We start from the raw sequence: 12,183 nt of genomic DNA on the forward strand, positions 1-12,183 counted from the left end.
AGCATGCAGCATTGAAGTTGGTGATCAACTCAAGCATGCTGTTGACCTTCCAGTTTTCTTCTGTGCATATATATATGTATCGGCATAAAAAAATGCATATATATATGTGCGCCTGTGTGTGTGTGTGCACGTGTGCGTGTGTATCTTTTGCATGGTGTTTGTGTATTGTTAGTACGTAGTTAGTTACATGTGGGGCCCTCGTAGGTCTGAGTCAGCCTTTGTATGAATGTGCCTAATAATATCCTCAAATAAATACAGAATAAATCGTATTGTGTGCAGACAAAATTCTTGTTTAGTCTCTTATTTCTCTTATATATATTTTCTGGCAGACCGGAATAAACGCTAAAATAATAAATTGTGTCTGTACACTGCATGCTGTCCTTATGCAAGACTCAAGTTTCTTTTTTTGTATATGTTATTACCTTTTTTTTGTGTTTTGTTCCAGTTCGACGGGTTCCACCGAGATTCTCTATACCCCCAACAAATCATGAGATCATGCCTGGAGGGAGTGTAAATATCACCTGTGTTGCGGTGGGATCACCAATGCCATATGTGAAATGGATGCTAGGAGCAGAAGATTTGACACCTGAGGATGATATGCCAATAGGGAGAAACGTCCTTGAGCTAAATGATGTCAGACAATCTGCAAACTATACTTGCGTTGCTATGTCTACCCTTGGTGTTATAGAAGCAATAGCGCAGATAACTGTCAAAGGTATATCTCAAGCATATTTATTTGGAAACAGTTCTGTCTTTTGTTTCATTCATTCTGAGCAAACATTACACTGAAAGGTCTAAATGCCATTTGCCCTCCTAAATCAAGAGGGTAAATCTTCTAACCGCTCACTAACATAAGACAAAATACAGGTTCAGACAGCACTAATAATCACTAATTGAACAATTAATATTTATTAAAATAAGTTAGTCATAATTTTCCTTTATTCTTCTCTGTCTAGCTCCCAGCCTTCCTTTCAGTTAAAGAAATTATCTTGAAATGTTGTGTTCGTTTATCAACAGCAGGAACCTTTAAGAACCAGTCATTTTATTTTTAGAATTGCTGGGTGTCCAAGTATCATATCCACTGAGTAATTTGAAACAAGATATTAAAAAAATATTTTAAAATTCAGTTGTAATTGTGACTTGCCTTTCTGTAAGATTCCTCTTCTGCATATGGATACAGATTTATTACAGAAGTCAGTATCATTAATTCATGACAAATGAACTGCATTGGACAGAACTTGAAGATTTTCCAATAGATTTTGGAGGAAATTATAGTTGACAAAAGCTTGCTCTGAAAAGATTACTCCTTCTTTCCGTTTCATCTTCCCGTTTATTTTTGTTTTGTTCTTAGTTATTGTTTGTAAGCTTTTTATTCTAATAAAGAATGTCTACTGTTACATAGTGCTAACTGCATTTTTTGTTATGTGTATTTAGCCTTACCCAAACCTCCTGGAACACCTGTGGTGACAGAAAGCACAGCAACTAGCATAACATTGACTTGGGATTCTGGAAACCCTGAGCCAGTTTCGTACTACATAATCCAACACAAACCCAAAAACTCAGAGGAGCCATATAAAGAAATTGATGGGGTGGCCACAACACGTTACAGCGTGGCTGGCCTAAGCCCGTATTCCGAGTATGAATTTCGGGTTGTTGCTGTAAATAACATTGGGCGAGGGCCACCCAGCGAGCCTGTGTCTACGAGGACTTCAGAACAAGCACCTTCAAGTGCACCACGCAATGTACAGGCCCGTATGCTGAGCTCCACCACCATTCTGGTACAGTGGGAAGAACCTGAGGAACCTAATGGGCAAATACAAGGTTACAGAGTTTATTACACCATGGACCCCACTCAACATGTCAACAGCTGGATGAAGCACAACGTGGCTGACAGCCATATTACCACTATTGGGAATCTTGTACCCCAGAAAACATACTCTGTGAAGGTTCTTGCTTTTACTTCCGTTGGGGATGGACCACTTTCTAGTGACATTCAAGTCATCACTCAAACAGGAGGTAAGCTAGCAATGAGCAAAATTTGTGAGAGAGACTTTCTGTTTAAAATGTTGCAAAAAAACTAGCCCTCAAATGTAGCCAGTTTATTCCGGCAGTCTTTGCAGATAACCTTTCTCAATTCCACAGTGCAGGTTATCTTTGCAGAGTGGAAATTACCCCAACATACTTTGTTTTTCATCAGTGTCAAGAACTATATCTGTAGTGCAACTGAAATCTCAGGGAGACCTTCATCTTAGAGGTGGCCAAATCTTACAGCTTTTGTTTGGCAGTGCTCTGTGCACTAAACCTACTTGTCAGTAATTCTTCATAGCTTTTTTTTTGAGATGTTACTTGTTGGTTTTGGTGGGTTTTCTTTACGCAACATGCAGTTCTCCTGCGCTGTATCACTCTAGGAAATACTGCTTTTGGAACCTTAAAGGGTATGTGTACTGCATATGTATTGAAATAGGTAAGATTCTGAGAACACAGAAAACATGAGAGAATTAAATACAACAAACCTTTGCGTACATTCAAGCAAGCAGGTTTGTACACTTTGGATTTATAAGTCAAATCAAAGCTGCCCCAACAAAATGCATACCACAGGGTCACTGTTTTCTTGGTTTATGTTTGCAGTTAGGTTGTTTTGTTTCTGTTCAAGAACTTTTAGGTCCATGAATTAGTTTTACTAGTAAAGGACAAGCAAGCACAGTAAAAAACGTGGCAGAAAAGTTTTTATGAAATCTAAAGGGAGAAGCTCTGGTCGAGTTACACTGCACAAAGTGTTTTATTGTAGCAATAAGAAATAAAAGGTCCTTTTGTCTAGCAGTTTAGAGAAAACTGTATGAAGTATTACTGTAGGCCAGTGATTTCCTAGAAATATATAATAGTACTTGAATTTTTTTAGTACAGGAAAGTTTCCTGTTGCAGAATTTAGCATCCCTCAAATTCTTAAAAACAGATCTCTAAAGTATAACTGTAGACAGTTTTCATCCAGTTTTTTCTTCTGCATTTTAACAACATGCATTTAATAAAGACAGAAACTGATGTGTTGTCCTGGAATCATTCTAGGTGTTGTGTTGCACAAAGATCTAGATGTCACCTTTTGCAGTATCTCAGCTAAGAAGTGACAAAATTTGCACATGCAAATGTCAATATATACACCACAATTTAATTTTGGCATTTACAACCATTTTCAGAGATCTAGTTTTTATATTGACAACTGACTTCTGATTGCATCCACATGCATAAGGCTTTTCCAGAAGAAGATTTAGTGAGCTCCTTATCTGGGTTTTCACTCATAACTGTAAACCTCTTAGATTAGCAAGTGTCTGACAGTGCTTCCCCAGTGAAGGATGAGGGAATCAAAAAAATGAGCACTGAGGCTCAGCTGGACTAGCCCAAGTTACATTGCTTTCTGAGGTCACTTCAGAGAAGTAAGCATGTCCATCTGTTTCTGATTACTGTTGCAATCTGAAGAAATTACAACAACATTAACAGTGCTGGAGTATTTCTCAATACATTATTTCAGTGTTTAATTGTGACTATGTTAAAAAAAAATTAAAGAAAACAAAGAATGGGGCATACAGGAAGCATGTTTAAGCACTGATACTTTTACTTGAAATACAAATGTTTTCAGTTGTAAAAGAGATAGAAAATACAAAAGTCTAGTGAAGTTGTCCAGTTCAGGGTATGGTTAAAAATTAGAATTTGCCATCTATCTATCCAGTAGTTTCTCTTCAGTTAACATCATAGAAAAAAATGCCCTCCTTGCCCTTCAGTTCCCGATTTGCTTTTATGTACATCTGAATATGATTGTTTTAGTTAAAATCTCTCAATATGAAACACATTCCAAATATTAAAGCGAATACGAAGTGCCATTTAAGGACGAGGAAAATGGATTTAGTGGAAACATTTTAAAGAGTTAGAGTAGGAATGGAATGCTGATTACGTTTGGTTGATTTTATTTTAAGTAAATAAGTCTGCCATTATATATATATTTAGCTTAACCCTCACTTTGGGCATATTAGAGCATATATAAAAGAAAATCTTGCTGACATGTGTGACTTACAGGCTCTATTAGATGGTTCAGAGTTTTCCTGCCTTAAGTGTATTCTGATCTTTGGAGAGAGATTATAAAAATGAATAATTTGTTCTTAAAAACACAGTTCAGAGGAATTTTTGTTTTTTAGTATAGCATAATTATTCTTTTGAAATGGGTGTATGAATGGCTTCTTTCTTTTCAGATCAGCTGAAACTCTGCTGGTAGTGACATTTAGATTTTTAATTAAAATATTGACTGGTAGTTTGAGGGGAAGAGAAGGATATAGTTTTCAGACAACCAGACACTGAAAAAAAACCCCAAAAAATTCAGTTTCACTGTTCAGTATTTTTCTTAAGCATGTGAAGGCAAAGCCATGTCATATTGCCCAGTTGTTTTCAGCAGTGCTTTCTTTATGGTAAAAAGACCCTTTTTTAGCAGATACTGTAATCAGAAAAGAGCTGTGGAGCTGAGCCTTTTGAGTAAAAGGAAACCAGTTCCAAAAGTTAAGAAAGTCTGGAGTCCGCATTTTGGGCCAAAGGATTAGATTCTGTTGAGGATGGAGTCAGGGCTGGTCTATTATGTAGGTTAATTGACTTACCACATTTTAGAATATACTTCTTTTGGTTTTGGTTTTGTTTCTGTTCTTGTTCTTGCTCTTGTTCTTGTTCCTGTTTTTGGTTTTTTTTTTTTTCTTTCTCATCTGAGCTTAGATAGAAAGACAGGAGAGAGTACACAACATCTATTGGATAGTGGGTTACTTGAAAAAGAGATAGGGGAAAAAAATGAATAAATATTCAAGGAAATGAATGTCTACCTGTTTGCATATGTTTCTGTGGAAAAACCCAAAAACATGAAACATTTTAGTTTTAAATGAAGGATTCTCCTTTATTTGAAGACTGAGGTTTATTATAATTATTAAAGGGTAATGCTTGGAACACAGGAAAAAGGACAATAATGAGAAGCTCAAGTATCTGACTTGCAGGGCGCATAAATGGAGCCTTAGATTCAACTGAATTAATGTTTATGGAGTTTTTATGGTAAAAAAAGATTAGAAGTTCAGAGAAAGAGTTGGTAGCAAGGAAGTACTGTTCTGTGTTGTAGCAAGCTAGCTACTTTACCAGACATTTAAATTTTTTTCATGAACACATGAATGGGGAGATCTGATATCTCTGAAACTCCACAGTCATAGCCTAGTGTCTTTTGCAGCATTTAATGAAATGGACTTCCGCATGAAAAGTGTTGAGAGCATGTACCTAGAAACTTAAAAAGCAAAAAAGTAGGTGGGAGAAATTTAGGGTTGAAAGGGACCTCTGGAGATCATCCAGTCCAACTCCTCTGCCAAGGCAGGGTCACGTGGAGCAGGTGACCAAGGAACACGTCCAGGTGGGTTTTGAATGTCCCCAGGGAGGGAAACACCACAACCTCCCTGGGCAGCCTGTTCCAGTACTCTGCCATCTTCAATATAAAGAAGCTCTTCTCAGGTTGAGGAGAAATTTGTTGTGGTTTAATATATGGCCACTTCATCATCCTCTCTCTGGGCACCACTGGAAAGAGTCTGCCATTGTCCTTGTGGCATCCCCCTTTAAGATACCTACATGTATTGATACTGAGGTGGGGTACGGGATAGCTTTTTAACTGACTTAAATTTTAAAACTTCCCTCAAGGGACATTACTGGTCGGGTAGGAAAGACTATTTCAGCTTTTGAATAACTCCCCTACTATCAATGCATAGGTAACTTTCGTTAAGTGTTGTAGTCTCTATTTTACTTCATTTAAATGCTAACGAGATGAGTTCAGTATTGAGGATCTTAGCTTCACACACTGATAATTTATCTCTTCACTGTGTTCTTTAGTCATTCAGACAGGACCAGGTAGACTCTGTCTTTAAGACTGACTGACACGTTTATTTTCTTCTCTGGGCTCCCACTATGTTAGTTAGTGATAATATTTGAAGAAAGTGATTTCTGGATGACATCTTTTCACATAATATACTATGTTTTTTAAAAATCTGAAATGTATAGTAGTTAATTATTTTGAGTGCTGTGGTTCTTTGTTTGATACTGCAAACCTCAGGTATCTTCAGACTCATTCAAAGAGATTATTTTAGTCGTAGCAGAGACAGGGAGAACACAGTGCACATATTATTTTGTATGTTACACAGTGCACAAATTTATTTTGTATGTTACCCATTTTATTTTTAATTATATTCTATTACGACTTGTTTTTTCAAAAATTACATATATTGTTTACAAAGCAAAAACTCTGAAGTGCAGTAGCTCTTCAGTTGTAAGTGTTCCTCTGTAGACTTTCATGCCTCTTTCAGAGAAATCAGAAGCATAAACTGTTGGTCCCTTTAGATTCCCTACTGATTGTAAATTCTCTTGATCAATCTATTTTCCTTTGCAAAGCTGGTTTCTTATTGAATTCATTGAGTTTTACTTTGGTACAGGGTTCATACTAGAGTTTGTTGGCAATAAAGTGTGTTCAGTTTCTGTTATTTTGGTTTTGTTTTCTTTTTTGTCCTCTTATCTGTTTGGAGCAATGCAGACTTCCCTGTCACCTTTTTCTTCTGTCAGTGTTCACAGCATCCGAGTTATCTAACTGTGGTTAAAAAATCCAGGGGGAGACTAAATTTTAAAGCAGGATATTATTTTGACAAACAGCATTTGGAAAAGTCCAATTAGCCAATCACCTTGTATTGTAAAATGATTGAGAATTGCAGACCTAAAATGACAAAGGGTTTGGGTTTTTCTAAAAGGAATACTTGGAGAATGAGGGTCTTAAAACATGTAGAGAGTCAGGAAATCCCCTTAGTTCTCCATCTGCTGCCATATTTATCATAACAGATGGTACCAGCTTTCATATGAGTCACTTGACTGATCATTTACTATTGCTGCCTGGCTGTGTTCTGCAATTCATGTATCCATATATTAAGTACAGATCATAGTATTACAGGACAATTCAGTCTGGCAGGATGACTATCTGAGGAGGTGTCCAGCCACAGCCACTGCCCAGAGCAGGCTCACTCTGGGGTCAGACTGAGTTTCTTAGGGCTTCACCCACTTCATGTGTAAACCACCCCAGGGCTGGCATGGTCCAACCTCCTTGGGCCCTGGCTGCATTTCTGCGCTGTTCTGAGCCTCTCGTGTTTTCAGCTTGTGCTGCTGCCTCTCACCTGCCACACTCTGTGAAGAGCCTGGCTGCATCTCTTCCATTCCTTCTGTCACTGCTGGGAGTGCTGTTGGGAGCCATTCATTCTCCCATCTGGACCATCGCCAGCACTGCCGCCTCTCCTTGCAAAATTAGAATCTGTCGCAAATACTTAGTTGATGTTTCCTCAAATGGTTCCCCATGCTTTGGGATCATTTCCTCTTTGCATTTTGCAGGACCCAGGCAGTGGTCTCTTTTTAGACCAGACACCTTTTAGAAAAACATCTAATTAGTCCCGTCCCTTTTTATTCCTGTAAAAGAGTTGGTCTCCTTTTACTCTCACTCACTCATTAAAAAAAAATGAAGTCCACCCAGGAGCTGGAAGAACATACACCTCATGTATAAAGGTTCTGTTTGTGGAAAGTTAGATATCAAATCTGCACCAGAATACACAAAGGCAGTGTTCTACTCAAATTGATATTCTGCAGAAGTCTGGGGAAGATAAAAATAAAAATACCAAATTATTTTAACAGTTTACTGTCTGAAGTTTTTAGATCTTTTACTGTACTAAAAGAACATACTTGTAATGCTATCATAGAATTCTTCCCTGATAAATGTTTGTGAAACCATCACAATTGTCACATCCTACTTCCCATACCTGTTCTCAGTGTGTGCTGAGAAGTACATCTTTTTATTTTTCCCCTGAAAAAATGAGATCATGTCACATTTTATTCTTGAATAGCTAGAAATGCTGTGGAAAACTGTTTCATGCCTTATCTAAGGCAGTATTAACTGAACGTAATGTTTTAGAACTTGGGTGCCAAAACTATTGTACACAATCCAATGATATAGTTACGCTTTCTGTCTTTTCACAGTCAACCTTATCATTTGCTTCACATTCGAAGAAGTAAATTAGGATAACATTTAGTGTGGATAATTTCTGTGACTATTGCACAAGATACAGCAACAGAGAATGTTATTAGCTAATGCAGTCAAAAATGAATTTTGCTTCTTGCAATTATAAAGTGCTGTCACTAGAAATTCAACTATATTCTTAAATATACCAGTCATTAAAGGGTGGAAAAATTTCACTTAATGAGAAATTATCTGAATATCTCTTCACTAGGTTATAACCACCTCAGGTTTAACAAGCTGGGTTTTGTGTGTAGGTGTCTTCTTAAAGACCAGGATGTGTTTACTGTCTTTCATTTATGAACTGAGAAAAAAAAATCATGTCTGGAAATGCAAGTACTAGTTTTAACACTTTATTCTAGACTATTTCAGCTAATAATATGTTCCGTTAGCTTTTTCTAGTGCACGCACAAATATATAGGTGTATATATTTGCCATTTCACACATAGGTTATTAGATTGCTGGTATTCATCACCAGGCATCTCTTCAATTGCATTTCAGCTCTGTTTGCTTTATGTACACTGCAAAAGCATTTATTTGAAATCCTTGATAATTTTTAAAAGGGGAATTAAATGTATCATTTTACTTTTTCTGTGCTTAGATAATTTTGTTTCATAGTACTGTGAATCAATTTGTTTAAGTTCAGTAAGAGAAATACAAGTAATATTGCTTGCCATAATCGGAAAACATTTTAAAAGATTTGAAAATATTGAAGTATCCAAATAAATAATTGGCTTCACTGCTCAACTTTTCTTTAGTGCCTGGTCAACCACTGAACTTCAAAGCAGAACCTGAGTCTGAAACGAGCATACTGCTTTCCTGGACACCTCCACGGTCTGATACCATTTCCAGCTACGAACTGGTTTACAAAGATGGGGAGCATGGGGAGGAAGTAAGTGGCAATATTTTACATCTTTTAAGTCATTTTTAATAAGCTGGACATAAAGTGTGGCAATGGTTTAAATTTCATATTTTTGTAACTCTTTTTAGTAGAAATGGCTTGATATTTAGGTTTGTTAAGCTCAACAGTTAGCCTAGTGACAGACTGAAAGTGTGTGTGTAAACAGCAGAAAATGTTGTCAATGGTTACCAGCCAGTGGAATTTTGCTGTAGATGGCAATGAATCCTCCACAGAAATTCCATCCAGTTTCACACATTGAATATGTCTCTGAGCCTGTTTGTCTGTAAAGGCTTGGAAGCAGAAATATTTGAGGACACTTTATGGACCCATTAAGCCTTTTTGGAACTTACACCTGAACTTTGAAATCTATTTCCAGCCTTTAATAATTTTTGTTTCTCTGTGCCACTGTGTAAGAGAATTCCTGACCTTTTCTGATCTTTCAGTAATAATTGAGAAGAAAACAGGAGGTTCTTTCTAAAGATTAAGATCTGCAATAGGCTTTTTCTGTACCATTACTTCATAAAAAATTTTCAGTTTGTGGACGTCATTTTTGTGCCATAAACTTAAAAATAAACTGTTCATCTGGTAAGGAAAATGCCATATTCACAGGTGTCACAGAGGAATAAAAGAAGTCAGGATTCTCAGAAGGGCACAGGAGATAGTCAGCCTCATTGGTTTCTTCTGCATCCTCAAGTCCTTGCTGATGCTTCACTAGAGCTTGTGTTTATGGCAGCTTCACACATACACTGTGAATTCATAAGTTTACTTTCTGTAAGAGGGCCAGGTCTGTATTTCACTTCCAAATGGAATGCAGGCTGCTGCTTAGTAAGTTATCCTGTGGAGGAATTTGCTTTTAATTATTTGAATACAAATTTAACTACAAGGTTAAACAAGATAACTTACACTATAAAATCACTGACTTAAAAGACAGTTTAGGTAAGGCTTCCTTCTTGTGGTATTGTCTGAAAAGCCTTTCATACTTTGTATGTAGCTATTTGTTCCTCGAACAGTCAAGCTTTGTTTGTGGCTCTGAGTTTCACCTGTTAAGCTGTTGACTTTAAAAAATAGTTTATTAATGTTTGTCAAAAGAAATTTATTTGGTTTTGGTTTTGTTTAGTGTGGTTTTGTTCTGCTTTATTTTCTTGAGTTTTATTTTTTCTCTTTGTTTTTATCCCGGTAAAAAAGCATACAGGCAATAGGGAAATCAGAGTCTCTGAATACTAACCAAGACATTCTCTTACTATCTACATTTAGCAACGGGTTTCCACTGAACCTACTACATCGTATCGTCTGCAAGGCTTAAGGCCAAACAGCCTGTACTTGTTCCGCCTAGCTGCACGGTCTCCTCAAGGCCTGGGTGCCTCAACAGCAGAAATCTCAGCCAGAACCATGCAGTCAAGTAGGTGTCTTTCCTTTAAATATTTATTCTCTTTGTTTCTATTAATCTCAGTAGCCCAGGTAGACAGAAACGAAGAAGAAAGCAAAATATGGTATTCATGTTGGTTGATACAGCAAAAGAATGCTTCAAATATGAAGCTTTGAGGTGTATTGTGATCAACTCATTATATAAGTGGCTTTTACATATTTTCAAAAAACAACTCAAATAAACCAGTGTCTAAGGAGACAATATAAAGTTGGCATAATGAAATTTTATTTATAATAAGGTGAAATGTTGTATCAGGCAATAGGTGTACATACATTAATAAAAGTCCTTAACCAATAAAATTCCACCTCCCTGCTCTGCACACTTCCTAGGTAATTTCTGCAGCATCTCCCTGAAGTGCAAAAATTTGTATCAAAAAAGTGCAAAGAAGTGGATCAGGTTGAATATTTCAGACTGTAACAGATATTTCTTAGTAACTGTTCTGCAGTATCTTATTCTGATTTTGCTAAATTTTCTTAATCTGGGCTTTTTACAATGCTCAGTCATTTCCACCTGGAGAAAAACAGTTTGAGAGGTAAAAATTTGTCAGGGACTTTTATATACACCTTAAAACATTTAAATTAAGCCTTAACTAAAACAATCAGCTATGACATCCAGAAGGATTATTCTTGCCTGATAAGTTATGTTTTCCTGACAGTTTGCATTACAATGTGTCATTGAAAAACTTAGTACAATTCTATTTGTATTTGTTTTAAATTAAATTGCCCGTTCTTAAAGTAAGATAATTCAAAACAGAAAATTCAGTTTCTCAGTTGACATCAGTCTTTTTAATTTGCAGTCATGACATGTGATTACACTATCATTCCTTGTTAGTGTTATGTATTAATATCAATTAGTGTGACTGGGGAAACAGTGCGGCTCACCTTTAAGCAAAGCTAAATGTGTTTTTGAAGCATTTCTAAGGCACTTGGAATAAGCACAAAAAAAACCCATGTAACAAAAGGTTAGTTTTAGATATAGCAGCAAGGCAATTTTTCAGTTTAGTAATTCAGAATGAATAATTTGATTAAGAAATTGGTATTTATTTATTCTGGGAGCCATTTCAACTATTTAGAATCCTCATTATCTTATATTGGGTGAAGACAGCTTAGACTGCATAGAAAACAAACATCTAGGAGCCAAGGCTGTGTGTTCCTTATGTAAGCACATTGCCGTTTTTTCTTCTTGCATATAAGAATATGTTATGTTTATCTCAGCCTCCTCATGTCTTCAGATAGTAGTAAAATCCAGTTGATTTCAGTGGTCAGATCCAAGTTACTTGCTGCAAAGATTACTTTTTTTTTTTTGAAATTTGCAATTGAGAAGAAAAAATATGTGCGTTAATAATAAGTAGCCTTCAAATTAGCCTCAGTTACATTAGTGCAATATTTTGCATTTTCAGAGTATAATGGATTAAATATTAATAAACTTCTGTGATTTTATTAGCAATATTCACCAGAATGTGCTACTGCCTTTCATCCTGGTATCAGAGGAAGATGCTGCAGGGATTTTTTTCTTTTTTGTAAGACCCTTATGGGACATTTTACATGTGTTTTACTATCTGCACAAGTTAATGGTAGAAGGGGATCCATTTCTTTTGAGTAGTTTATTATTCAGATTACTGAATTAGTCTATAAAAGCAACCTGAAATGTGTTAATTCTCATCTGCTCTTCCCTCCACCTCCTCTACTTAATTGAAATTCTAGTAAATTCCCTCCTATCTTCCCTTTGGAGGAGCAGTGTACCATACTGAGTAAAAAG

The 12,183-nt window shown here is 36.4% G+C and overlaps 1 protein-coding gene across 50 annotated transcripts in view; it reads left to right on the forward strand.

Annotated features, from left to right (window-relative positions):
* PTPRD (protein tyrosine phosphatase receptor type D) overlaps positions 1–12,183 on the forward strand; it is a 1,163,449-nt gene that overhangs the window by 1,028,606 nt on the left and 122,660 nt on the right. For all 50 annotated transcript variants that reach the window (XM_038124763.1, XM_038124765.1, XM_038124766.1 and 47 more), the window contains 4 exons: positions 446–715; positions 1,435–2,016; positions 8,857–8,990; positions 10,254–10,398. In XM_038124763.1, coding sequence (XP_037980691.1) covers positions 446–715; positions 1,435–2,016; positions 8,857–8,990; positions 10,254–10,398 — 1,131 coding nt within the window. The remainder of the gene's footprint in view (positions 1–445; positions 716–1,434; positions 2,017–8,856; positions 8,991–10,253; positions 10,399–12,183) is intronic.

This window comes from Motacilla alba, chromosome Z (genome assembly GCF_015832195.1).
Source record: "Motacilla alba alba isolate MOTALB_02 chromosome Z, Motacilla_alba_V1.0_pri, whole genome shotgun sequence".
NCBI lineage: Eukaryota > Metazoa > Chordata > Aves > Passeriformes > Motacillidae > Motacilla > Motacilla alba.